Raw genomic sequence first — 24,670 nt, 5'->3', positions numbered from 1 at the left:
TGCCTTCTTTCTCCTACCTTTGCTTCATTCCTCGTGAGGAAGACCTGTAGGTGGTCCTATCCCACACTTTGTTTTACCTGAGTGAGAGATCTGCTCATTTTAGAAGCACCCTGCATCTGCCTCTGGCTTCCTTTCAGTTCACTTCCATTTATTCTTTCCTCTTTGTCCTACTCTACCACCTTTTAAAGCATCTTCTGTGTTCCTCATTCACTCTTACTAGGTCCTCTGTTCTTCATTAGTTGTCCCTCTTCTTCTGTCACTGTTTGTCCTTCTCCCCATCTTTTGCTAATGCCACCCTCCTCTGTAGAAGTTTTGGCAGAGAATTGAAGAGCATTGAGCCATATCTTTGACATGTGTACCCCTTTCATAGTATGAGATATGATCAGTTGCAATTCTGCCCATAGCCATACTCATATCTTGCAGTAGTGATAGCTATTGCTAGGCTAACAATACAAATAAGCTTGAGGAACAGCTAGGAAAACAAGATAAGAGTGTCTCAATGCCCAGGGGACGTACGCGTTGTGGAGAGTAATAGGGGATATTATGTCTTTTACTCATCAACAGTTCTTCCATGAAACATCTAAAAACTGCAGCAGTTTTGAGCATATTAAGTGTGTGGCACTGAAGCAAATCTGGATTAGCTCGGGCACTAACTCCTTTGTATGTTGTAGCAAACTGCTTCTGACTCAAGCTTAAGTGATGAAGTTCCTCTCCTCAGTGGAGCCTAGGGAGGTCCAGAATGTTTTATGCAAATATCAATCTCTTCATATTGGGAGATTTTAAGGGATATGAACCAGGGTTGGTCAGGGATTGGGCGTTTTAATTGCAAATCAGTATCTGCTTCTGCCTGGTTTCTACAGTGTCCTTTAGGAGAACAGGGTAGCCTTTTAGGAGAGAAGAATAGCAACCTTCATAACTGAAAAGTACAGTTGTGTGTCATGTTAAAATTAACAAGGTGAGATTAAATAAGTGTTTTGAATAAATAGTAAAATATCATAAAGCTAAGTAGAAGTGGTAAATAACTTTTGAGAAGTCATCATAGGCCTATAAAGGATCAGGGCTTATAGCGGCGATGGGGTCAATGGGTGATGGGTCCAAACTTAAACAGGGATAAAGTTCAGGGTGGATATAAGGAAGAAGTTCTTTATGGTGAGGGTGCTGAGGCACTGGAATGGGTTGCCCAGAGATGTGGTAAGTGCTCCATCCCTGGCAATGTTCAAGGTTAGGTTGGACAGAGCCTTGGGTGACATGGTCTAGTATGAGGTGTCCCTGCGCATGGCAGAGGGTTGGAACTGGATGATCTTAAGGTTCTTTCCAACCCTAACTATTCTATGATCAAGAAAGACCCCATTGATACCCATACAAATTTTGCCATACACTTCACTAGGATCAAAATTCAACCGTAAGCAACTAAATCCTAGGAATCAGAACTCTTAATTATAATTACAATTAGAATTATAATTCTTTCTGATACTTGTTTTCATCATCAGGGTCCCTCCTTGTTGTAACATGAAAACAGTCTGGAGCCTGGGAGAGAGGAAGGTGGAATACGTGAGGAAGCCAACACAGTGGTTTCCTCACTGCAGTACATATAGGGCCTCCTTTGATTTATTTAAATTGATCTTCAGGCTTCTTCCTGCCTCTTGTATTTTTCTGAGCACTAAATATTGGAGAAGCAAAGACCTCTTGGCTAACATGACCACACACTTCATGGATAAACTCTGTGTCTATAGACTCTATAACATCTTCAAAAGACACAGCATTGAGCATCTGCTTTCTCCTCTCTCTCCCCACCACTGGTTTGTTTTTAATGACATATTTATTAAGAGAGTGATATTTGCAGGCATAGAACAAGATAATTCATGTGAGCAATCAGCTCTGGGTTAACTGAAGAATGAAAATGTCTTGGACCGTAGCAAAAACTCATAATCAAAGGGCTCCCCAGCTATCCATCAAACAATCAATTACTGTATCCATTAGTCCACTTTCACCACACATTAGAACGATTTACTAGACATGCTAATGTTCGGGTCATTGCTCCTGGAGGATGAGCAAATAGCAGAGGCATCTATCAAAGTTTTGATGCAGTGTGATCTCATTCAGTGTGAATACATACCTTAGATCATATCTTTATGGTATTATTAAGTCTATTGAGGACCTGGTCTGTGAGGGAGATGCTGGTTTACTGTAGGTCTCACCAGCTGGAAGAAACCTGGGAAAAGAGATCTAGTGTTTCACATGGTTTAGTCCTTTGTATGGTGAGATAGAAGGTCATTCAGTGTGAAACATGGACAAACATCATTGAACAGTGGTGTCATTTCTTGGTTATGCTGACCATATAATGGCAAATATGTTTTCTGCACCCAGATGTGCCATGGTCTAGCGTGAGGTGTTCCTGCCCATGGCAGGGGGTTGGAACTGGATGATCTTCAGGTCCTTTCCAACCCAAACTATTCTGATTCTGTCAGGGAGAAGACGGGATTCCTTAATGACGAGGTAATCAGGCAGGTTCTAGTGACCACCACAGATCTGTCTTGTCTCACTGTCTTCATCCAGTACCAGATAAATCTAGTGAGAACAGTGCATGCCAAAATAATCTCTGTTCATTATTCCACAGTGTAGATTTCTACGTCTGAGTGCAACAAGACTCATTCTGCAGTGAGCTGAGAGAAACAGACACATCTTAATGTACTCATCTGAGCTAAGTAGGATGGATTGTTCTATAGGTAAAATTTAAAACTAGCCTGTGGGGGTTTGTGTGTTTGGGGTTTATTATTCTTAGTGGTAGTAGTAGTGTTTCCCATATTATTTGCTACACCTACACATGTGAAGTGTAGGTCTCTACCGATCCTAACATTCAAGACTCCCTTTGTAGTCTGTGATGCAAACTCATGTTAAGTAGCTGTCAATCTTTCTAATTTGAAGACTAGGGCTCTTATCTCCATTGACTTTATTGACCCTGTCTTCGCTGAAGATAATGGAGCCTTATTAAGGAGCTTGGAGGTCAGTGTTTCCAGTTTGAGGATGTGAAGCTTGGAGAGGTAGATTTCGGGTAGTTCAATGAATTCAGATGAGGATATCTACCATGCACACATCTCAAATTAGTGTCCTGAACCAGCATCTGCCTAATTGATCCTTGTTCCTGTAAATGTACACCTGATATCTGGTAGAACAATGTGACATCTAACTTTAGGTTAGCAGCATGTAGCTCTTTGGCTCTATTTAAAGCTCTTGAGAGGGTCAGTGGGGAAAAGTCACACGAAGTAAGGGCATAACTTCATGGGGTTGAATACTCACTGAAGAAACTCTCTTCACTGTTTTGAGTAGACAAGGAGCAGAAGTGTGGTTCTCATTCACTGTGATTCACTGTGGTCTCTTTGTCCCCAAAATATTTGTGGATCCTTGGAGAGAGAGGAGTCGGTGTCAATGGATTTATTCTTGAAGCCATGCACAGAGACCTGTATTTGCTAGTGAGGAGCATCCTGTGCAATGCAAAACCTTAGGTTATGTGGTAAAAAGCTTGTCCTCCACAGACGCAAAGGAGCACTGAGGAATAATACATTATACACTACAAAATACTGTGCATTTCTGTGTGCCCACGTGTCTGTATGACCTGGAGCAGCTCATTCCTGAGTCCTTAGGTCCTGATTTGCAAAAACAGCAAGTGAAAAAGAGTTCATTTGGGGTATTAAGTATTATTTCCTAATGCATTGAGGTGTAATCAAAAGATTCAAAAGAATAGCAATCCCAGGCACAGCTATAGGTTGGGCAGAGAAGAGATTCAGAGCAGCCCTGCAGAGAAGGACTTGGGGGTGCTGGTCGATGAGAAAATGAACATGAGCCGGCTTCAGTGAGCGCTTGCAGCCCAGAAACCAACCGTATCCTGGGCTGCATCAAGAGGAGCATGACCAGCAGGTCAAAGGAGGTGATCCTGCCCCTTTACTCTGCTCTTGTGAGATCTCACTTGGAGTATTGTGTGCAGTTGTTTTGTCCTCAACATAAAAAGGACATGGAACTGTTGGAACAAGTCCAGAGGAGGCCACGAGGATGGTCAGGGGCTGGAGCACCTCCTGTATGGAGACAGGCTGAGAAAGTTGGGGCTGTTCATCCTGGAGAAGAGAAGGCTGCGTGGAGACCTCAGAGCAGCCTTCCAATATCTGAAGGGGGCCTATAGGGATGCTGGGGATGGACTCTTCTTTAGGGACTGTAGTGATAGGACAAGGGGTAACGGGTTAAAACTTAAACAGGGGAAGTTTAGATTGAATATAAGGAAGAAGTTGTTCACTGTGAGGGTGGTGAGGCACTGGAATGGATTGCTCAGGGAAGTTGTGAATGCTCCATCCCTGGCAGTGTTCAAGGCCAGGTTGGACAGAGCCTTGGGTGCCATAGTCTAGTGTGAGGTTTCCCTGCCCATGGCAGGGGGTTGGAACTGGATGATCTTAAGGTCCTTTCCAACCCAAACTATTCTATGATTCTATGATTCTAAAGCTGTCATCTTTCCACTGAGAGTATCCTATTCCATTGTGGTTTTGGACCCAGAGGTCTATTTTGGGGGAGTGAAATATGATTTTAATTCAGTGAGAATATCCCAGCCTTTCAGAATCAGTTCAATTCTGTTGCTCCTTTATTACTGCAGGAATGGAAAAGTTCCAGATATGAGTCCTTTGAGACTAGGTCGAAGAGTTAAGAAAACTACCTGAACCTCTCAGCCTCTCAACCAGCCAAGCAGAGTCTCCATACAGCAGGTTTCAGAGTAGATGTTAACGTGTTAGAATATTTCCTGGGTTTGGGGGGAAAGTTTCCAACAGAAATGTGTTTTGTGGCACAAGCAATGAAGTCTTGGAGTTTATGGCTTGGGAAGAGTATTGGTATATTGGTGAGGCACTGGCACAGGTTGCCCAAAGAAGTTGTGAGTGCTCCATCCCTGGCAGTGCTCAAGGCCAGGTTGGACAGAGCCCTGGGTGACAAGATCTGGTGCGAGGTGTACCTGCCCATGACAGGGAATTGGAACTGGATGATCTTAAGGACCTTTCCAACCCAAACCATTCTGTGATTCTGTGATTGGTATATACAGAGAGAATAGAAAAGAATGCAAGCAACGTGAGTAAAATAACGTGAGGTGTGTAGTCTATAAACATCTGATGAGAAAATGAGGGAGCTAAATTAAGTAGGCTACATGAAAGTATCAATAGAGAGATGATTACAGTCTATAAATACTTTCAAGGTGAAAATACAAATGAAGACCTGGTGAATTATTCACCAAGGTAAATTATAGGAGTCAGAATGGGCTGGTGTTAGGGAAGAAACATGCGAGTTAAATGCTAAAGCTAATAAAGAACAGTTGTGTGGATGGTTAATGCCCCATCAGTTTGGAAAGTCAATAGCACAGTTAAAACAGAAGTAAAATAAAGAATAATAATTGTGCCATAAAAATGGGTGGTAGGAATTATCTGAATGTTAATCTGTGGCTTCTCCTGCTTATGACACAATGAAGACATTGTCCTGATGCTAACTGGAAAAAATGGGCAGATTTAGGACACTTTTGTTCCATGTCACGTTCTCGAGGTACTGAGCTGGAAACTTTTAAGCATTTTTCATTTTAATCCTTTCTCTGAATGTTTTATTTTGCAAACGTTTTAGGTGGCTTTTCAATCCTCATGAAAGCCTTCATCAAACCCGCATGCTAATTGTGTGGTATGGGACTGAATGCTTGAGCTCAAGAAAGGTTAGTATCCCTGTAAATGTATATCACAGAGGCAGCGTGGAGCACATGAGGATAATAAAGCTGGTCTGCATTGCTTTCCTTGCTGGCACTTCCTATTTCTTATCACTCTTTGGAAGGTTAAATTTACTTCGTCTTGGCCTCATATAGAATTATTTAGCAAACTGGCAAATTCTTCCCATTCCCTTCTCCCTGGATAAACTATTTAAGAAACAAGATTCTGTCCCCTTTAGCAATGTTTACAATTCCTACTTGCATTATTGTCCTCTGCAGGCGTTTCAGTCACAAATATGCATCTGTGACTAAATTTACCCAATATCTTTAGTTTTATCTCTCTTGAGACTTTGTCTAGTTCTGTAATAACTGTATCACTGTTCCTCAGGAAGAATACAGTTTTCTTGCTGCTGTCCTTGTGTTTTGCTTTAAAGCAGTAAATATCCTGACTTCATTTAGCTTGCAGTTCAAGTCGTCGCTCTTCATTTTCCTTGAGATTGAAGCTCACATCCTCCAAAGAAAGTTGGCTCATTGTTATGTATTTCCAGTAAAAGAGTGTCCTCCAATCCATGTTGCTCCTTACTGTAACGACACACAGAAATCAGTGCAAACATTTAATTCCCTTTAGTTGCACCCATTTCTTAAGGTTATTTACCTTAATAACCTTAAGATTAGACTATGTTAGACAGGGATTAAGGCTAGTCAGGAGGAAGAACCAAACACATGCTCTCCTTTATGGATGTATCTAGTGCAGGTAGGAGGAATGGCCACTGCCCAAAGTTGTGACTGATGTTTTTGGACTTCAGAGGGAGGACTCTTAGAGAGGCAGCAGCCAGTGCACCAATTTAGTTGAAAATGTGATCTCTATTTCATGGAGTGTATCCCATTAGGAACAAACATGACAGACCTTTTGGTTGCAAAAGTCCCTGACTGTGCTGTGCAGTGCTTGGCCATAATTATACACTTAAGTACACAGTGCTAGAATCATATGGTGATTTCCACCTTCCTTGCTTTTCTCATAGCATTGCCAACTGGAAATAATAAAGGAATTCAGCTCTGGGACCCCCAGCATTAGAAGGACAGGGAGCTGTTGGAGTACAAAGGTCATGAAGATGCTCCAAGCCAGGCTGAGAGAGCTGGGCTGGTTCAGCCTGGACAAGAGAAGGCTCCTGAAGGGGAGACCTTAGAGCAGCTCCAGTGCCTGAAGGGGCTGCAGGAAACCTGGAGAGGGGCTTGGGACAAGGGCCTGTAGGGACAGGCCAAGGGGAATGGCTTGAACCTGCCAGAGAGGAGACTGAGATGAGCTCTTAGGCAGAAGCTCTTCCCTGTGAGGGTGCTGAGGCGCTGGCACAGGGTGCCCAGGGAAGCTGTGGCTGCCCCATCCCTGGCAGTGTTGAAGGCCAGGTTGGACACAGGGGCTTGGAGCAAGCTGCTCTAGTGGAAGGTGATCCTGCCGTGGCAGAGAGTTGGAACTGAATGAGCTTTAAGGTCCCTTCCAATACAAACCATTCTATGATATGATTCTATGAATTTTCTCATCATATTACACACTTTCAGCACACCCCTTGTTAAGTAAAGCAGGTATATCACTTAAAAGAGATGAAGTAACTCGCACTCTTAGCAATATTTGATTGCAGCACACAGGAACTGTAAGTAACATGGCAAAAAACCATGCTGGTCTTGCTAAAGCCCTATTTTGTTTGTTAAGTTTAAGGAAAAGCCCATAAAGACTGTGCTTCCTTGGCCTTGGTTGTTTTCTTGACCCAAGAGGAACAGCAGAACCTCTGTAATAAGCACCGACAGATGTGCCCTTCCAGATGAAGCTGAGCTGGCTGAAAACACAACCCACTCAAGCTGTGTTGGGATTGTCTTCATGGCTTTCCTAACAGGATGGGGTTGTGATTGTTCCCAAGTCCATCTCTAGCAATAATATCCATCTACCTGTTTTTATGGTCACCTGCGTGTATAACTGGTGTGGGATAAGGGGCTTTCACAGAAACTACATGTCAGGATGCATGGATTTGTCCTTTGTTAAATAATACAAAAAAAAAGGGACCCTATCTTCAATACTGCCTGTTTTTGGTAGCAGCCCACCATAATTCTCTAGTCATTTTAATGACTAGATTAATTTGTTAAGGATTACTTCCTCATTCATCTTCCATTGTATCTTTGCTTTCCAAATGTTATTCTATATGCTCATGATAATTTCAGTTCTGCTCAGTTTTGGTCAAAAGCTCATTCTAATTAGATCTCTATAGAAATAGAAGATTTTCAGTGAATCTGTTGGAAAGAGAAGCCAGGGTGAGCCCTTTCCATGCTGTCTGGCCATGGTGAGCCAGTTCACCAGAGACTGACCACAGATGATGCCACTGATCCATGGCATACTGTTACATTGCAGTGCTGCTAAAGAGTCCCATATCGCATTTTCAGTATACTCAGTTGGTGTCTCTTGCTTCACTAAAGGTTTCTATAATTTTGTATCTTTTAACATTTTAATTACCTTTATTTGTATTTTAATTAAACCCAAAAATGTCCTGAAGAGAAGCAGCTAAATGCTTGTGTATAGTATTAGTGTAATACCTCATAAGCAGCCACCTGCAACCAGACTTGAATCAATAAGCTTTATTATGGCTAATTTACAGATGAATTAAAAAGAAGTGGTTTACATGGCAATGAGAAGCATGAACTTCTGTTCCCTCCTCCTCAATCACTGCTGCTCATATATGAAGGGTCTGTCAAAGACCCAGCTTCTGCTTTTGGATCTGTTTGGTTTCCCTGCTGACACTATGACATGATGTATGTGATGCTGGCTTCGTGTTTGCTTGGAATGGATCTTTTGAATGGGCCAAATCCTGCCCTAGACTCCACTGACTTGATTTTTCTCCATTGAGAGGTTGCTTTCTCAGATGGAGGTGCCACATGGGAGTCACCTTGTAATTAGTCACATGGACTCTGCCTGGTTCTGACTCTTTTGCTTGATGGTTTTGGGTAAATCACTCCAACTTTATGTTTTCAGGTGACCAACCTGTGATACCCTCCCTGTTTTGTTCTGAGTTAGTGCTGAAAAACATTTGCTGGGAACAGGAACAAAGGTCTGAGCATCCTTTGTGATAGAAGACAGACCCTTTATATCTTGATGCCTTATGTTGAAAACCAGTGGATAACAGAAGGCTGCTGAGAAAAGCTTATAACTGAATATAGGTTATGTTTTCCTGCATAGGCCTTGCTGTTCCCTGGTGCAGAGCTTGTCATTTCTGTTGCTGTTTTCATTGCACATATATTCTAGATGGGGCCCTTCTGCAGATGGTGCCAGAAGGTATGGTGAGGTGAATCACAGAATCATAGAATACTTAGGGTTGGAAAGGATCTTAAGATCATGAAGTTCCAACCCCCCTGCCATGGGCAGGGACACCTCGCTCTAAACCATATCACCCAAGGCCTCATCCAACCTGGCCTTGAACACTGCCAGGGATGGAGCATTCACAACCTCCCTGGGCAACCTATTCCAGTGCCTCACCACCCTAACAGGAAAGAATTTCCTCCTTATATCCAATCTAAACTTCCCCTGTTTAAGTTTTAACCCATTACCCCTTATCCTATCACTACAGTCCCTAATGAAGAGTCCATCCGCAACATCCCTATATACCCTCTTCAGATACTGGAAGGCTGCTCTGAAGTCCCCATGCAGCCTTCTCCAGGCTGAACAGCCCCAACTTTCTCAGCCTATCTTCATATGGGAGGTGCTCCAGTCCCCTGATCATCCTCGTGGCCTCCTCTGGACTAGTTCCAACAGTTCCACGTCCTTTTTATGTTGAGGACACCAGAACTGCACAAAATACTCCAAGTGAGGTCTCACGAGAGCAGAATAAAGGGGCAGGATCACCTCCCATCCTACTGCCCAAAGCTCAACCCCCAGTTTTCTCCTCTCCAACAAAGGTGAACCCCATTCCCACAAGGAGGCAGGAACCTGCTCTTGTCTCCCCATCCCCTTACCCTGCCAAGGGTCATTGAAGCTCCTCCAGATGGGTGCTAAAAAGCTGCTTATGTTTTTTGTGTCTAATTTGGGATCACACTTTTGAGCAGTAGGTGAGGTATTTTACATGCAGACAGTGCAGGGGGTCTTGGGAGACATATTTAGTGCAAGGTGTCCCTGTCCATAGCAGTGGGCTTGGAACTGGATAATCTTCATCTCTTTTCCAACCCTAACTATTTTGTGATGCTATGATTTGTAGAGCAGTCACTAAATGAGAGTGTTCCTCAATCCCAGGTTGTTAACATTTGCTTGGCCACTGAGCAGCCACTGAAACCCTGCCAGGGGCCAGTAATGAAAAGAGATCGGAATACTGATGCCAGAGAAGTTCTCTGGGAGTCACCCATGCTGAGCACTCCACAAGCTAAAGGCAAAATACAAAATAAGTCTGTTTCTTGAAAGTAAAATACATACTTTTTTATTTCCAGCATCTCCCTACTTTCCCACTGCTCCACGCTACAGGGTGGCACTGTGCCCATGATAAGGGTTGTCTCTGCTGCAGGAAGTCAAGCTGAATTTGGCTTCTGCCTCCATGTGAACCCAAGAAAGAGACTTCTCACTTCTTTGCACTAGATAGGTGTTACCAAGTGAGTCATTCTCATTCTCCTTCCCATTTGCCTTTCTAGCAGGAACCTGCTCACCAGCTGTGCAGCACATATGTTGAGGCAGAGACAACAGGGTCCTTTCTAGACAGTCGTGATGTGTCTGTGAGCGCTCGCATGCGTGGCCCATTTACACAACATTGGGTGCTTCAGATGTTGAGCGGGCTGCAAGCAGGGGAGTTTTCTGCCTAGCATCAGGATGCAGGGACAACGGAAAAGCAGAGCTCTCAGACAGCAGCGGCAGCCAAAACGTGGTGCCAGCAGCAAAGGCGTGCAGAGATGGAGAATTATGATAATATAATTCAGACAGCTAGGAAATGGATGCTGGAGAGGGATTCTGGATGCTAGAGAGGGACTATTCATCAAGGACTGTAGCGATAGGACAAGGGGTGATGGGTTTAAACTGAAATGGGGAAGTTCAGGTTGGAGACAAGGAAGAAGTTCTTTACTGTGAGGGTGTTGAGGCATGGGAATGGGTTACCCAAAGAAGTGGTGAATGCTCCATCCCTGGCAGTGTTCAAATCCAGGTTGGACAAAGCCTTGGGCAGCATGGTCTAGTGTGAGGCATCCCTGCCCATGGCACTGGATGGGCAGTGGATTGTATTGGAACTGGATGATTTTAAGGTCCTTTCCCACCCAAACCATTCTATGATTCTATGAAAGGGCTAGTAAAAATGTGATGCGACAGTATAAAAATACTGGTTAATGCTCTCCTTCATTAAAGGAAACCTTTATCCGCTTGCTTTGCATGTATAGAGATGCCACCTGAAGCTTCTGATAGCACAGGCAGTTGGCTTTATGAAGGATAGGTGTAGACACGTGTAGTAGGACTGAAGTCATTCAATGAAATGGTTTTGAAAAGGGTGTTAGAGTACAGGAGGGGGAAATTTACACCACTATTCACTGTTGCTGTTTCGTTTCACTCACATCACCACGGGACCAGCTATTTGCATGGTAGATAAAGTTGCCAAATCAAGAGGAAAAAAAAGGAGAAAGGCTGGAAATAGTAACAGGGCAAACTGCCTTCCCCTTCCCTTATGGAACTTCTGTAAGAATTATACAGGGTGAAAATACATGACAAAAGGTAGCCCTCGTGATCAAGTGAAGTTTGTCCTAGAAACTGATGATCTCCACTAGCCTGGAGATCTAAGCCTGGTAGGAAGGGCATTCCTCCTAAATTTGGTCTTCACCTTGGGGTGAAAATATGCTGTGCTTCTTAAAAGCCCATTGGTTATCAGAGAGCTAAACCTCAGGCTCCTGGCTTATTTTCTTTTTCTTCATCTACCACAGACAGGTCATTTAATTCTGTCACCCTGAGTACAGTAAGATCGACTCAGAATGAGAGCAGCCCTGGGTGATGAGGTCAGGATTACTCCGAATGAATTTGGTGAAGTAATAAAGCCTTGAAGGAAGAATAAAGCAGAAGCAAACAGTAGGAGGTATGAACTAGGGACTCTGTAGCTGAGTCTCTTCCAGTCCCAGGAGACTAAATGGATTTTCTTCATCTTCATGACTACACACTTGAACAATTTGACTTATAAATGCTGAGAAGCAACCCAGCAAATCTCTTTTCTGCTATTACATTTCCCCTAAAATCAGTAATTTCTTGCAGATTCCATAGCAAGAAGCAGGTAGAAATAGTGCTTTTTTGTGGCTCAGTTTCAGGCTCACATCATTCAAAAGGAAACCACTTGATCAAGAGTGAAGACAGAAGCATATGAGAGATTCTAGTTAATCTAAATAAAAATACACTTAAACCCTTCCCTTTATGCTGATTTCCCCATGCTGGTTTTGCTCATGCTGCAGTGGTGCAGAGTAATGAAATTTACATAACTGGAAGAAAATGCAGAACCCGTTTCTGTATTTGCCTGTGTTACTAATACATGCAGGAAGGATTGAAAATAACCCACTTTGAAGTTATTATGGTAGCTTTAAATGTGCGCATGCTTGAGTGAAAAGGAAGAGCAAGCCATGGTTAATTTGTGGTTGTACTCCTTACCTCGTTGTATGAAGCTCATCTCATAAGCTAGCAGAGCTCACATTACCAATCACTGCTGCGATCTTCGGTGTGAAAGATAATACAAAGTAATATCACTGTTTCACTCCTTTAAAAGATTTAGCAGTCCCAGTCTGCTTGTTTGGTGCCTGCCCGAGGCCTTTCTCCGTGTAATTGCTTTGGGCTTTTGCTTGGTGAGACACAGCTCTAAATCTCATTGAGTCTGTAAGGTTAGTTGCTCTGGGATGGTGATTTGAGAATGATCACCTAATCCCTTTTATCTGTCTTCTTAATCTAGCCATACATGGTAGATAGGCAGGACAAACTTTGTCCTGGACAGCTTGCAATGCCAACGTGCTGTTACAGATGTGTCAGGCACAGACAGGCAGCGTAACTACAGCAGTGTTCTGCACAGTGGCATGCCATGTAAAGTATTTTATTGATCTTTAATGCAGGTACTCCAGCCTCTTTATTCTACATGCAATAAAACGTGAATCTCTAAGCCTGGGTGCTTGTGAGAATAGGATATCCTCATAAAGTGTAGCCTAGCTTTTTATATATCTATACATACTATAAAGCAAGAGATAAACATCTCTGCATTTGCATTTGGTTTGAAAGCCAGAGCCAAAATGTTACCCAAAGAGATGTGATAGTCTGCAGGAGGTGTGGGAAGTGTGTTGATGACTACTTGAGCTGGCCATATCCCTGCTAGGGGTGCAGAAGAGTTCTGGAGATTGGAGAACAAGCAACAAGCTTCCTTGGTTTACTAACTGAGTCACGTAAGACCTCTAAAATACTCTATTTTTATAGTGGCAGGTTTCCTTGGAACAACCTGCAGTATGTAGTACACTATCAGCTTACATGAGTGTTCTTTTACCTGTGCCGATATAAACTTGGAGGCAACAACGAACTTGTGGGCTGTGCTGTGCATGTCAAAAGCAGTCTCAAGTGTCTTACAGCCAGGTAATGATGAGGAAAGCTCCAGCTGCTTGAAATGTGCATGTGAGTGAGAAGCAGTCAGAGATGAAGGGACTTGTGTTCTTCTGATTCACCAGAAGTAGGTTTTCAGGCCAGTTAGGAGACCCAGCTTTTGCATTTTGATGATACCAACAGCTCTGTCACATCCATCCTAAGATACTGCATTAGTATCCTCTTCCCGTGTTTTCACACACAGTTGAAATGAAACCCTCCTCTCCAGGATACAACTCTTGATTGAAGGGGGAATGGATTTAAACTGACACAGGGTAGATGGTAGATTTAGATTAGATATTAGGAAGAAGTCCTTCAATGTGAGGGTGCTGAGGCACTGTAACAGATTGCCCAGAGAAGGTGTGGATGCCCCATCCCTGGCAGTGTTCAAGGCCAGGTTGAATACAGGGGCTTGGAGCAGCCTGCTCTAGTGGAAGGTGTCCCTTGCCTATGGCAAGGGGTTGGAACTGGATGAGCTTGAAGGTCCCTTCCAACCCAAACCATTGCATGATTCTATGGATGGAGATCGAGTATAAACAAGTCCACATTGTCTAATTTCAAGTATTGATCTCAATAAAACCTCCTTTTCAAGGTGATTTCAAGCTGAAATTGAAAGTACAAGTATGCCGATGTCTTCCTCAGCCCTTCATCCTCTCCTCCCTGTAGTGGTACACAGAGTCTGTAAATCCAGCTCCAATGAATCCTTATAATTTACATCAACTTTCACAGTTCTTGTTGGAGAGACTGTGAGAGGCCCATCTTACAGCTGATATTGGGCACCTTTAAGATGTGATTTGTAAGTAACCTGAGTTGGAGGGAGTGTAGGAGCTGGTCTCCTTCTTTCTCTCTGCGGTACAATTTTTTTCTACATCTTCAGGTTTTGATGAGGTGTGGAAAATAAATTTTCCTTTGAAATTACTCAATATTTCAATGGCAATGAGAGGAATTTCTCATCCATCTCCAGTCAATATTTCATGTCCTTAATTTCTGATAAGGGAACAGTCTTGTAATGACCCATCAGAAATGGCATCGTTAGAGATGTAAAACGGAGCTACAGGACTGAGACGATACCAGTACACGTCTCACTACTACAGGAGTACCCTAACTCTCAGAGGATGAAGTGTGAAGGCTGGTTGAGGTTATATTAGCGTAGGTTCATGCTACATTTCTGCTTCTGGGTAGAATAAAGACCATATGGGAACTAGAAGAGAGGTCATTTCAGTCCCTTGCTTGGTGGTTTTATGTGACATGGGTTGTAAAACTTGTGATATTGCTGTGTACAAGGAGAAGAAACCCTATGTGTTAAACGCTCCTCTTCTGTCCCTTCTAATATACAAAAGGAGAGTGAGGCAGGCGCAGGGATGGGAGGGGGTCATCTCTGAAGGGGTTTCAGACCTGCACCTTCTGATACAAAGATTTTACTGCTGGTAAAGTGCAGATACTGCAGAAGCTGTCACCGTCCAGATAAAACCTTATTTCTATCAGCAACTGCTCATAGCATCTCCCCAGTGGTAGAATAAATCTGATAAAAAAATGTAGTTGTAAGCAGCAACGATTTTATCCTAGTGAATAGATTTTATCCACCAGAAAAGATGTTGTGCTTGGCCATAATTTTTCAGATATGATGAATAACAGCATAATATGACCCTCAGTCCTAAGGATTTAATTTTAAAGGAACTACTGAGCGTATCGGATAATACTCAACTTTTCCTTACCTATCATTTTTTTTCCACAGCTTGAGAAAAAAAAAAAAAACACAAAAAACTGCCACAGGCAAATTTCAACAAAAGAACAACTTCAAATACAACCAATTAACAATTTATGAAAGAAAATCCAAGCCAAAATTGCACAGGGCAGAAAATTGGGCACTAAATCAAATGTAATGTGCAAATGCCTCTACAGGGAGTTAAGACCCCTTCCAGTGCATTGTCAAAAGGGGCTTTATCAGTGGAGGCTCAATGAGTACCCTCCATCATATCTTTCCTTGCTAGAAATGCAATATTTTGTCATAGAATCACAGAATGGTTTGGGTTGGAAAGGACCTTAAGATCATCCAGTTCCAACCCCTTCCCATGGGCAGGAACACATCACACTAGACCGTGTTGTCCAATGCTCTGTCCAACCTGGCCTTGAACACTGCCAGGGATGGGGCAGCAACAGCTTCTCTGGGCACCCTGTGCCAGCGTCTCAGCACCCTCACAGGGAAGAGCTTCTGCCTAAGATCTAATCTGGACTTCCCCTGTTTCATTTTGAACCCATCACCCCTTGTCCTGTCACTCCAGTCCCTGATGAAGAGTCCCTCTCCAGCATCTTTGCAGGCCTGCTTCAGATACTGGAAGGCTGCTCTGAGGTCTCCACACAGCTTCTCTTCTCCAGGCTTAACAGCCCCAGTGTTCTCAGCCTGTCTCCATACAGGAGGTGCTCCGGCCTCTGATCATCCTCGTGGCCTCCTCTGGACTTGCTCCAACAGCTCCATGTCCTTCTTATGTTGAGGACACCAGAACTGCACACAGTGCTGCAAGTGGGGTCTCATGAGAGCAGAGTAGAGGGGCAGGATCACCTCCTTTGACCTGCTGGTCACACTTTCAGACATGGCAATGAGCACAACTTGGAATGAACACCACTGATAAATCAACCTATGTGCAGTTATCAATTAGAAGTACTAAAAGTCATGAGATTTATTGACACTTTTGAATCTAGGATTTGTTCACTGTATCACAGCAGTGAGAGTCTCTGTAGCATCAACAAACACAAAATCACTTTTAATTTGTTAGCACGGCCAGCCACCATGTATACCCCAATAGGTCATGGTGACTATATTTAATGTTAGTATGGGGCCATTCTTATGTCTGGGATGCAGTTTCAGCCCCAGTGCATCCTGTTGCTTCCTGATTTACTCATTCATTCAGCAGCCGCAGTTGGATTTTCTCAAAAGATATTAAGGATACAAATAGGTAATTGCCTTCAGCAGCTCTGAAATTAACTTAAGCCACTACTTTGTTTAGGGAAAAACATCTGTGTCTAGACCATTATCTATTTAAACACATGAATAGCCGGCTTTTGTAAGAGACAACAGCAGTATCACTTGCATTGCGCTCTCTGTATTATGTGGGGTGGCGTGTTATTTACAGATACCAGGACCAACAATTGGGGATGACTAATAGAGCTGACACGGGCCAAGATCAAGGCTGTTTGTGATGCAGCTGTGGTATTATATGGATTAATATAGTTAGAAGATTTGGTTGCTGTATTGGATGAAGTCTTGAGTGACGTGGTCTAGTATGAGGTGACAGGGGGGTTGAAACTAGATGATCTCAAGGTCCTTTCCAGCCCTAACTGTTCTGATTCTATTGCCGTTTATCCTGTGCTCCCACATCAGAACAGAAAAGGAAACCTGTGAAAACATGTATATTTGTTATCTTCCACTAAAATGCATGTCTGCATAAGGGAACGTGACTTTTAGTGTCCATTCATATGCATTTAGATCCAGGGCAGAGTGTCCTTGCTGTGACCGTAGTACAAGAATTCCATTAGATCACTGTTTTCCTGCACCTTCAAAGCAGAGATACTTGGGCTCTTCCAGCCTGCTTGGCGTTGTGTAATACGACTGCCTCTGCATGTCTTAGTTATCGCACTGGTGAAGATGCGAGGACACCTCTGTCACTATAAATGAAGCATTAGAATACCCCAAGGCTTTTTTTTTTGCTTGAGTCCATTAAGTCATGCTTTTGGCACTGAACCACTCTATCAGATAAGTTAGTGTCCAAGGCACATATAATTAGTGAATAAAACACCCCCAGAGTATTTTAAACCTATTAAAATGTGTCTTTTAAAGTATAAATGAGTTTTTAACCTCATTTTAAAAGATGATTTTCTTCCTGTAACACACCCTTTCTCTGCAGATGACAGATCCCAGGAAAGCAGAAGATAAAACAAAGGCACACATTAATGCCAAAGATTTTAATCTTCTGTTTGTATTTGTGAAAGATACTTGACTCTTTGCTGCCAATTTTCTCCATGACTCTTTCCTTCTTTCGTCACCCCACTTCTTTCATCACATTGTGTGATGTTTGCTGTCTGCAACTAGATGGTGGTGATAATAATGAATTAAGTTCATAAAGCAAAGTCTAGGTTTAGGCAACTGCAAAAGTTCCTTAGTTTCTAAATGTAGAAATGATGCACTTTTTAAAGGCTCAAATAAGATCTAAAGGGTTAAATCAGTGTTTTCAGATGCTTAGTACCCTTCAAAATCTGGCCAACTGGAATGTCTGAATGTGATCTCAAGAGTTAAATATTACCCATTTTCTCTATGCCTTCACAGTTCCTCCAAGGTAGATCTCTAAGCAAACAAGCAAGAAGCAGAGCACATTATAAGTGACTCTTTTTCTCTCATTCGCTTGCCTCCCTCATGCATGCTTGGTTGGGCTGCTCATTCATGCCATAGTGATTTGGCATTGTTTCTACTGTGACTTTCACTCAAGTGATAGAATCATAGAATCACAGAATGGTTTGGGTTGGAAAGGACCTTAAGATCATCCAGTTCTAACCCCCTGGCATGGGCAGACACCTCACACTAAACCACGTCACCCAAGGCTCTGTCCAACCTGGCCTTGAACACTGCCAGAAATGGAGCATTCACCACTTCTTTGGGCACCCTGTGCCAGCACCTCACCACCCTCACAGTAAAGAAGTTCCTTATCTCCAACGTGAACTTCCCCTGTTTCAGTCTGAACCCATCACCCCTGGTCCTATCACTCCAGTCCCTGATGAAGAGTCCCTCTCCAGCATCTTTGTAGCCCCCTTCAGACACTGGAAGCTGCTCTGAAGTCTCCACGCAGCTTCTCTAGGCTGAACAGTCCCAGTGTTCTCAGCCTATCCTCATACAGGAGGTGCTTCAGCCCCTGATCATCCTCGTGGCCTCCTCTGGACTTGTTCCAACAGCTCCATGTCCTTCTTATGTTGGGAACACCAGAACTGTACACAGTGCTCTAAGTGGAGTCTTCCCAGTCCTTTCAGTTCCCCACTGCTTCCAGCAAGTCATCCCATGGCCTTGCTTCCTGTTCACTGGGTGGGAACTGACAGCATTTTGTGTCATAGAACCATAGGGTTGGAAAGGACATTAAGATCATCTAGTTGAAAACAACCACAGCAAAGGCCGTTATTTCTCAAGCACAACTTCATTGCAAAGCTCAGGTGTTTGTGCTTCAGATTAGTTCATACTCATAGAACAGAAGAGCTTGTTTTCTCCTGTAGCTTTCCAAGGCTTTGGGGACATTCAGGTCGAGAATGTGCTGTAGTGCGTACCTTTTCTTTTTTCAAGTTCAGAGTGTCAGAATCACTTGGATTGGTGTTTTTTTTTTTTTGTTGTAACTTTTGATTAGGAGTCAAAGCACAGCTCAAGGCCAGTTTAAAGGACCATATGTATTGTTTGAAGTGACATACTCATGCATTCATAGGGTTGGAGACTTCAGCAGTGATTATTTAAGCTCAGCCTCCTGATTCTCCAAACCATCCTTGTGTCAGTTCATTCTGCGTCCAGTCTACACCAAACCTAACATCTCTACAGGCACAGAAGCCAGAGGCTAGGAGAGGACCTTGTTAGACCTCTGCCCTACCTGCAATATAGATGCAGCTGCATCATGAGCAGGCTCTTAAAATCAGGTTCTGAATGCAAGCACAGCTCCCAAAGGCAGTGTAAACTTCTAACTACCTAGAAAATGGCACCTGATGTGTCAGCAAGATCAGGTCAACTCAATAGAGTGCAGACGATGAGCCTGTGTGCTGCTTAAACTGGTGACTCTGCAGTCACATTACTCTCATGATTTACCCTTATTTTAGCTGTGTTTAGTTTATCTCATATTATGTATTTAGTATATCTCATAAATAGACAAGATAGGATCATTTGTTATGTTGAATGTTGCAAGCTGCATCACAAAGTCTCTGAGACAAATGCGTAGGCTGTCTGCCTGAGCAAGTATCTAATTCCAGAAGAATTTGCAGGAAAGCCAACAAAGTAGATGTGTCATTTTTCTGATGCACTGTTATGTCAGAATTGCTGGAAAGTTCAAGTAGGATGCCAGGGCTCAAATGTAGATCAGGAGATCTGGCTTCAGGTCCTAACACTTCCTTCAAGACTTAATGTGTTTCCTCTCATAGAACTTACTCATCTTCACCTTTGCTCCATTGTTTATACACTATATTATTTTTATGTATATTATATAAATGTATATTGTTGTATATTATTATAATATAAATCTGTTACATTCATATTATATTTTCCCATAAGAAGACTATGTAAAACTGGACAACACTTACACATCCTCTTCTATCTTTCCATCCTCCCATCTCAGCAGAGCCCTAGGACCCCCTTCTCTGACCTCCGTGATGACGAGAAGATCTTTAATGGAGGAGAAGGCATGTGGCAGAACCAGAGCCAGGACAAAGCCTTGCTCTCAGAAATCACAGAGGAGGATCTGGAGGCAATCCGCCAGCGAGAAGAGGCCGTTCAGCAGATTGAGGTCAGTCACTTCTCCCTTTCGAGCTGGAAGTGGAGTTTCCTTGTGGTGCGTGCTCTATGTGATAGGAGAAATGATGATTTACAGTGCTTCCAGTACAGTATCACTGAAAATGGGAGAGATTATCAAGTGTTTCTAAAGATGGAAATCAGTGGCAGAAGAAAGAATTAGAAATCCATATGACCCATAAGGGAAACGTCAAGAATGAATTCATGTTCATGGACTAATGTTGTATGGAGTGAGTCTTCCATTACAAAGGCTGCGATGAGGTAGTTTAGTTGAGCTTGGCTCTGCAGCAAAACAGCTTTCTTAGTGCGTGCAGACTTAAAACTGGAATTTGTCACAGACAGAAAATCTTCAGCTCTAACATAAAAGAGGATAATAGTTAAAGGAAAGGAAATAACTTGTTATTTTTTTCAAGTAATTCAATGTTTTTGCTTTATTAAAGTATTTGGCTGTTCTTAATGTAGTTAAAAGAAGACACACTATTTTTACTCCTTTTTTTTGGATGCACTATAAATAAAAGATGAAAAAAAGGAACAAAGAGAGGCCGGAATAAGTTAAACATCCCACATTTGTCTTTTTATATTTCTCTTTTTATGCTTTTGGGAAACTCTTGTCCTAAGATTGGAGGAATAGATGAATAAACCCAGAACACATTAAACCTCTCTAATCTGTGTGCTTTTACAGGCCTAAACTCAACATGAACCAACAAAAAAAGAGGGCTTCAGAATAATCAGAACATTTAATTAAGGGCTATACTTTGTCCTTTAATTGGATTCAGCTAATTTTATCAGGATAGATTTTGGTTGCAGTATAGTGGGAATTGTGATTGAGTTACCAGTGCAAAAAGGGGATAAACGTTCCTGCTGGAGACTGGTGCTTTGAGGCTGTGACCTCTGTTTGCAGACAGTGAGAGCTACATATGATTCACACTGTAAGTAAGAAATGTTGATGATAGTTGCACAGGAGCTGGTTGAGGTTAGTGTGTAGCTAATTTCTGTTGTGGATTGCTGAATAGAGATAATTGAGCTTTGTGGACTTGGGTGCACCACTAGGGATGAAATTGTTATATTCTCACACTGAGTATCCTTGGGTGTGAGTTGTCCTTTCATATTGAGGATCCTCTTTGTGTCCACCAGGACAAACTCTAGGGAATTTTGTTGCCGGAAAATGCATGTTTTGGGGTGTTCCTGCCTTTTGATGTTCAAGAAGGATGGTAGCAAAGGTGGTTTTGGGACAGAGGCTTATGTGATGCGGTTTAGTGTGAGGTGTCCCTGCCCATGGCAGGGGGTTGGAACTGGATGTTCTTAAGGTCCTTTCTACCCTAACCAGTCTGTGATTCTGTGATTCTATTTCTGAAATGGTGGTGTGGACACAAAAGTTACTCTTATAATCCTTTTGCCTGAAGTATATTCACTGCCTTTTTCTTTCCATCTTTATGTTGCCTCCTGTGCTGCCCAAAAACACACCACATTGAGTGTTTGCCCATTAGATAGAGGAGAATTACAAGCCCCAAGCCATCCTCAAGCACACCAACTTTGGAAAAACAAGAGATGCAGTTGTGTCTCCTTAGAGAAATCCTTATGTTTCCTGCTTAAATCCCATTCCTGTGTCACAATTTGATATCTCTGCATTGAGCTGCATTGGACCACGTGTCCATGGTGGGGTACTTCAGGCAATTTAAGTGAATGCAGTCCTAGCCCTACATAACTTCTAACTAAATGCAGCGCTCATTTATTTTGAGCAGCCTGGTCTAGTGTGAGTTGTCCCTGCCCATGGCAGGGGGTTGGAAGTGCATGAGCTTAAAGTCCTTCCCAACCCAAACCAGTCTGTGATTCTATGTGCAGTTTGGTTATCTATTGATTTGGCAGATCCTTCAGACCTTTCTGCCTAATGTGAATTTACCTTTGAATAACTTGTTCAGCTTCTGGAGTTAATACTTATTCAAATTAAGCAGTTAATGCTTTCTGCTTCCTAACAATTTGTGTGCTTTCATGTCACCTATTTTAACCCCATCTCCAGCATCTATTTTGCTTTGCTATCCAAGATCCATGCTCACCCTGTAAGGAGGACTGCATTCCACAAGCATTATTCCAAATGCAGCTTAAACATTTCTCCTCAGAAGCAAAGCATTTAGGACCAATAGCTCTTTATTTAACATGTTTTTTGAAAGACATATAATGAAAATGCTATGGACTGTGTGATACCTCTCCCCACTTGTATTTGAATGAGCAAACAATGCTTTTAAATAGTTTTCACTGGGGCTTGCTTTTCTGCTTGTTGACCCGCATAGAATCATAGAATGGTTTGGGTTGGAAAGAACCTTAAGATCGTCCAATTCCAACTCCCCGGCCATGGGCAGGGACACCTCACACTAGACCATGTCACCCAAGACTCTGTCCAACCTCCATCCACCACCAGGGATGGAGCATTCACTGCCTCTCAGGACAACCTGTGCCAGTGCCTCACCACCTGCACAGTAAAGAGCTTCTTCCTTATATCCACCCTGAACTTCCCCTGTACATAACATATTTCTTATGAGAGGACTCACCTTCTGCATTAAAACTTCCCTGATTTCATTAGCAGCTGTGGGTATACAAAGGAGGGAGACACTGAGCTCATAGTCGCCCTTACAACGTTTCCCTATATATGTTTTCAAAACTAACAACCAAGAGGTTTAATAGGAAACATTATTCTTGTCAAACACAAGTAATCAACTAAATTTATTGCCAAATTGATGTTTGGCATTTGTTCTCCTTTGGGGACCAGAATGAAGAACAGAGCTGTGCAAACATACCGTATGCAAGTGGATTGGTCTTGCTGCATATCTAACACCGGAAACATGTCAATCTTGAGGAGCACAGACTAGGTCACAGGAGCATTCCTGGAACATCACATCTCCTGGGCCACACTGATTAGCACTGAACTTTGAAGAAACTCATGGTGATGGTACCAGTAATGAGGCTTTTTTGTTTTAACACTGTATCTGCCCTTTTTGCAGGAACAAATATAAAACCTTTTTCATTGCTGAAGAAATGAGGAAATAAATTCTATTCCCATCTTGTGTCCTGAAAAACAGATATAAAATTGTGCCCATAATAGACACCTTCTTAATGTCCCTATGACTCTTTTCCTTTTGTGTGTTTTCCACATCTCCAGGATCAATTCAGAGGTTCTGGTTAATGGGGCGTTGTTCTCTGTCATGAACATCCCTTCAGGGCACTTTTCAGCTTCCACCTGGAAAAAAAAACAGCAATGTCAACAGTTCAGCTGCCTGTTCATTTCATTTCCATGAGCTGATTTCGCTATTGCTTGCTGATTAAAAATAGACAAGTCTCCAATGGAGATGTCTCACCAAAACCTTAAATTTTGGATAAAGATCTTTATTCCTTAGGAGTGTCAAAATCTGGTAGGGCACGGCAGCCTTGACACAAGCGTTATGCCTTAAAATATTGCTTTGAACTGTTATATAAAACCTATTTTAACTTGAACTGTATTGGCAGTGAATAATAGATGCCATAACAACTTTATATATAGCCCTGTAAAAATGTGCCATCGGAAATACATGAGCTGAACTGTAATGTGCATTGTCAGTGCTCAGTGCTGGCGTGAGCTCTGTCATAGCAAATATATGTGATTTAGCATCTCGTGCTTTTCACTGGCACCTGTGGTCATGTGAAAAACAGAATTAGGTAAAGCTTTGAGAAGAAATTGATAACCATGGAACGGGGAACATCAGAATTTCATCTGCTGACTGGTTTAGGGCAACTAAGATGATTAAGGGAGTGGAGCATCTCCCTTATGAGGAAAGACTGAGGGAGCTGGGTCTCTATAGTTTGGAGAAGAGGAGATTGAGGGGTGACCTTATTAGTGTATATAAATATATAAAGGGGGAGTGTCACGAGGATGGAGCCAGGCTCTTCTCAGTGGCAAACAATGAAAGGACAAGGGGTAATGGATACAAATTGGAGCACAAGAGGTTCCACTTAAACCTGAGAAGAAACTTCTTCTCAGTGAGGGTGACGGAACACTGGAACAGGCTGCCCAGGGGGGTTGTGGAATCTCCTTCTTTGGAGACATTCAAGACCCGCCTGGACACGTTCCTGTGTAACCTTATCTAGGTGTTCCTGCTCCGGCAGGGGGATTGGACTAGATGATCTTTTGAGGTCCCTTCCAATCTCTAACATACTGTGATACTGTGATACTGTGAAAGACCTATGATAAAAAGATGCAAAAATGCCATATTCATTCAGAAAGCCTCTAGTGAGCCTCCCCACGTGTCCAGATTCTCCAAAAGTGATGAGAAAGGAAGATAGGATCATCATAGAACTTCCCCTGTTTCAGTTTGAGCCCATCATCCCTTGTCCTATGGCTACAGTCCCTTATGAGGAGTCCCTCTCCAGCAGCCTTGTATCTTGAAGGAGAGTTGGGTAGGGTGTAGCAAGAGGTGTGAGGTAATACTTTTATGTTTAGAAAAGTGTGTTCCCTCTGGTTCAGCATTGAGAGATGTCGATGTTCATTCCCTCTCTGTTCTGAAGAGAAGTGATAGATGCCAGCCTCCAAGCCTGTCAGTCAAGCATTTGTAAGCAGACAGAAGATGAAATACAATAAGAATAAAACAAAAAAAGGCCCCACAGAGCCTGTTTGTTAGTTTAAACATGTTCCTTGTTCACTCACTACTACCTATCATCTCTTGCTGAGGGGTATTTTGGGTAAAACCTCTCACTGATGCTAGCGGTTTAGAAGGTTTAATGCAAACTATTTTAGATCTTCCATCAGCTCAGTAGCCCAGGGTTTTGACTTAGGAGGGCTCTGCTTGCCTTTTCACTGAGACTTTTT

At 42.7% G+C, this 24,670-nt stretch overlaps 1 protein-coding gene across 4 annotated transcripts in view; it reads left to right on the top strand.

The window, feature by feature from the left end:
- The window catches only part of TSNARE1 (t-SNARE domain containing 1), a 496,003-nt gene that overhangs the window by 242,248 nt on the left and 229,085 nt on the right, over window positions 1-24,670 (top strand). For 3 of the 4 annotated variants that reach the window (XM_061374213.1, XM_061374209.1, XM_061374212.1), the window contains exon 9: window positions 19,664-19,831. In XM_061374213.1, the coding sequence (XP_061230197.1) occupies window positions 19,664-19,831 (168 nt within the window). The remainder of the gene's footprint in view (window positions 1-19,663; window positions 19,832-24,670) is intronic. The other variant, XM_061374211.1, reaches the window with a different exon arrangement.

This window comes from Neopsephotus bourkii, unplaced genomic scaffold (assembly GCF_033783945.1).
Source record: "Neopsephotus bourkii isolate Nb327-2 ecotype Australia unplaced genomic scaffold, CSIRO-AGI_Nbou_v1 NB_1637, whole genome shotgun sequence".
Classification (NCBI taxonomy): Eukaryota; Metazoa; Chordata; class Aves; order Psittaciformes; family Psittacidae; genus Neopsephotus; species Neopsephotus bourkii.
The sequence above is the reverse complement of the archived record's forward strand: the minus strand, read 5'-3'. Positions and strand labels throughout refer to the sequence as shown.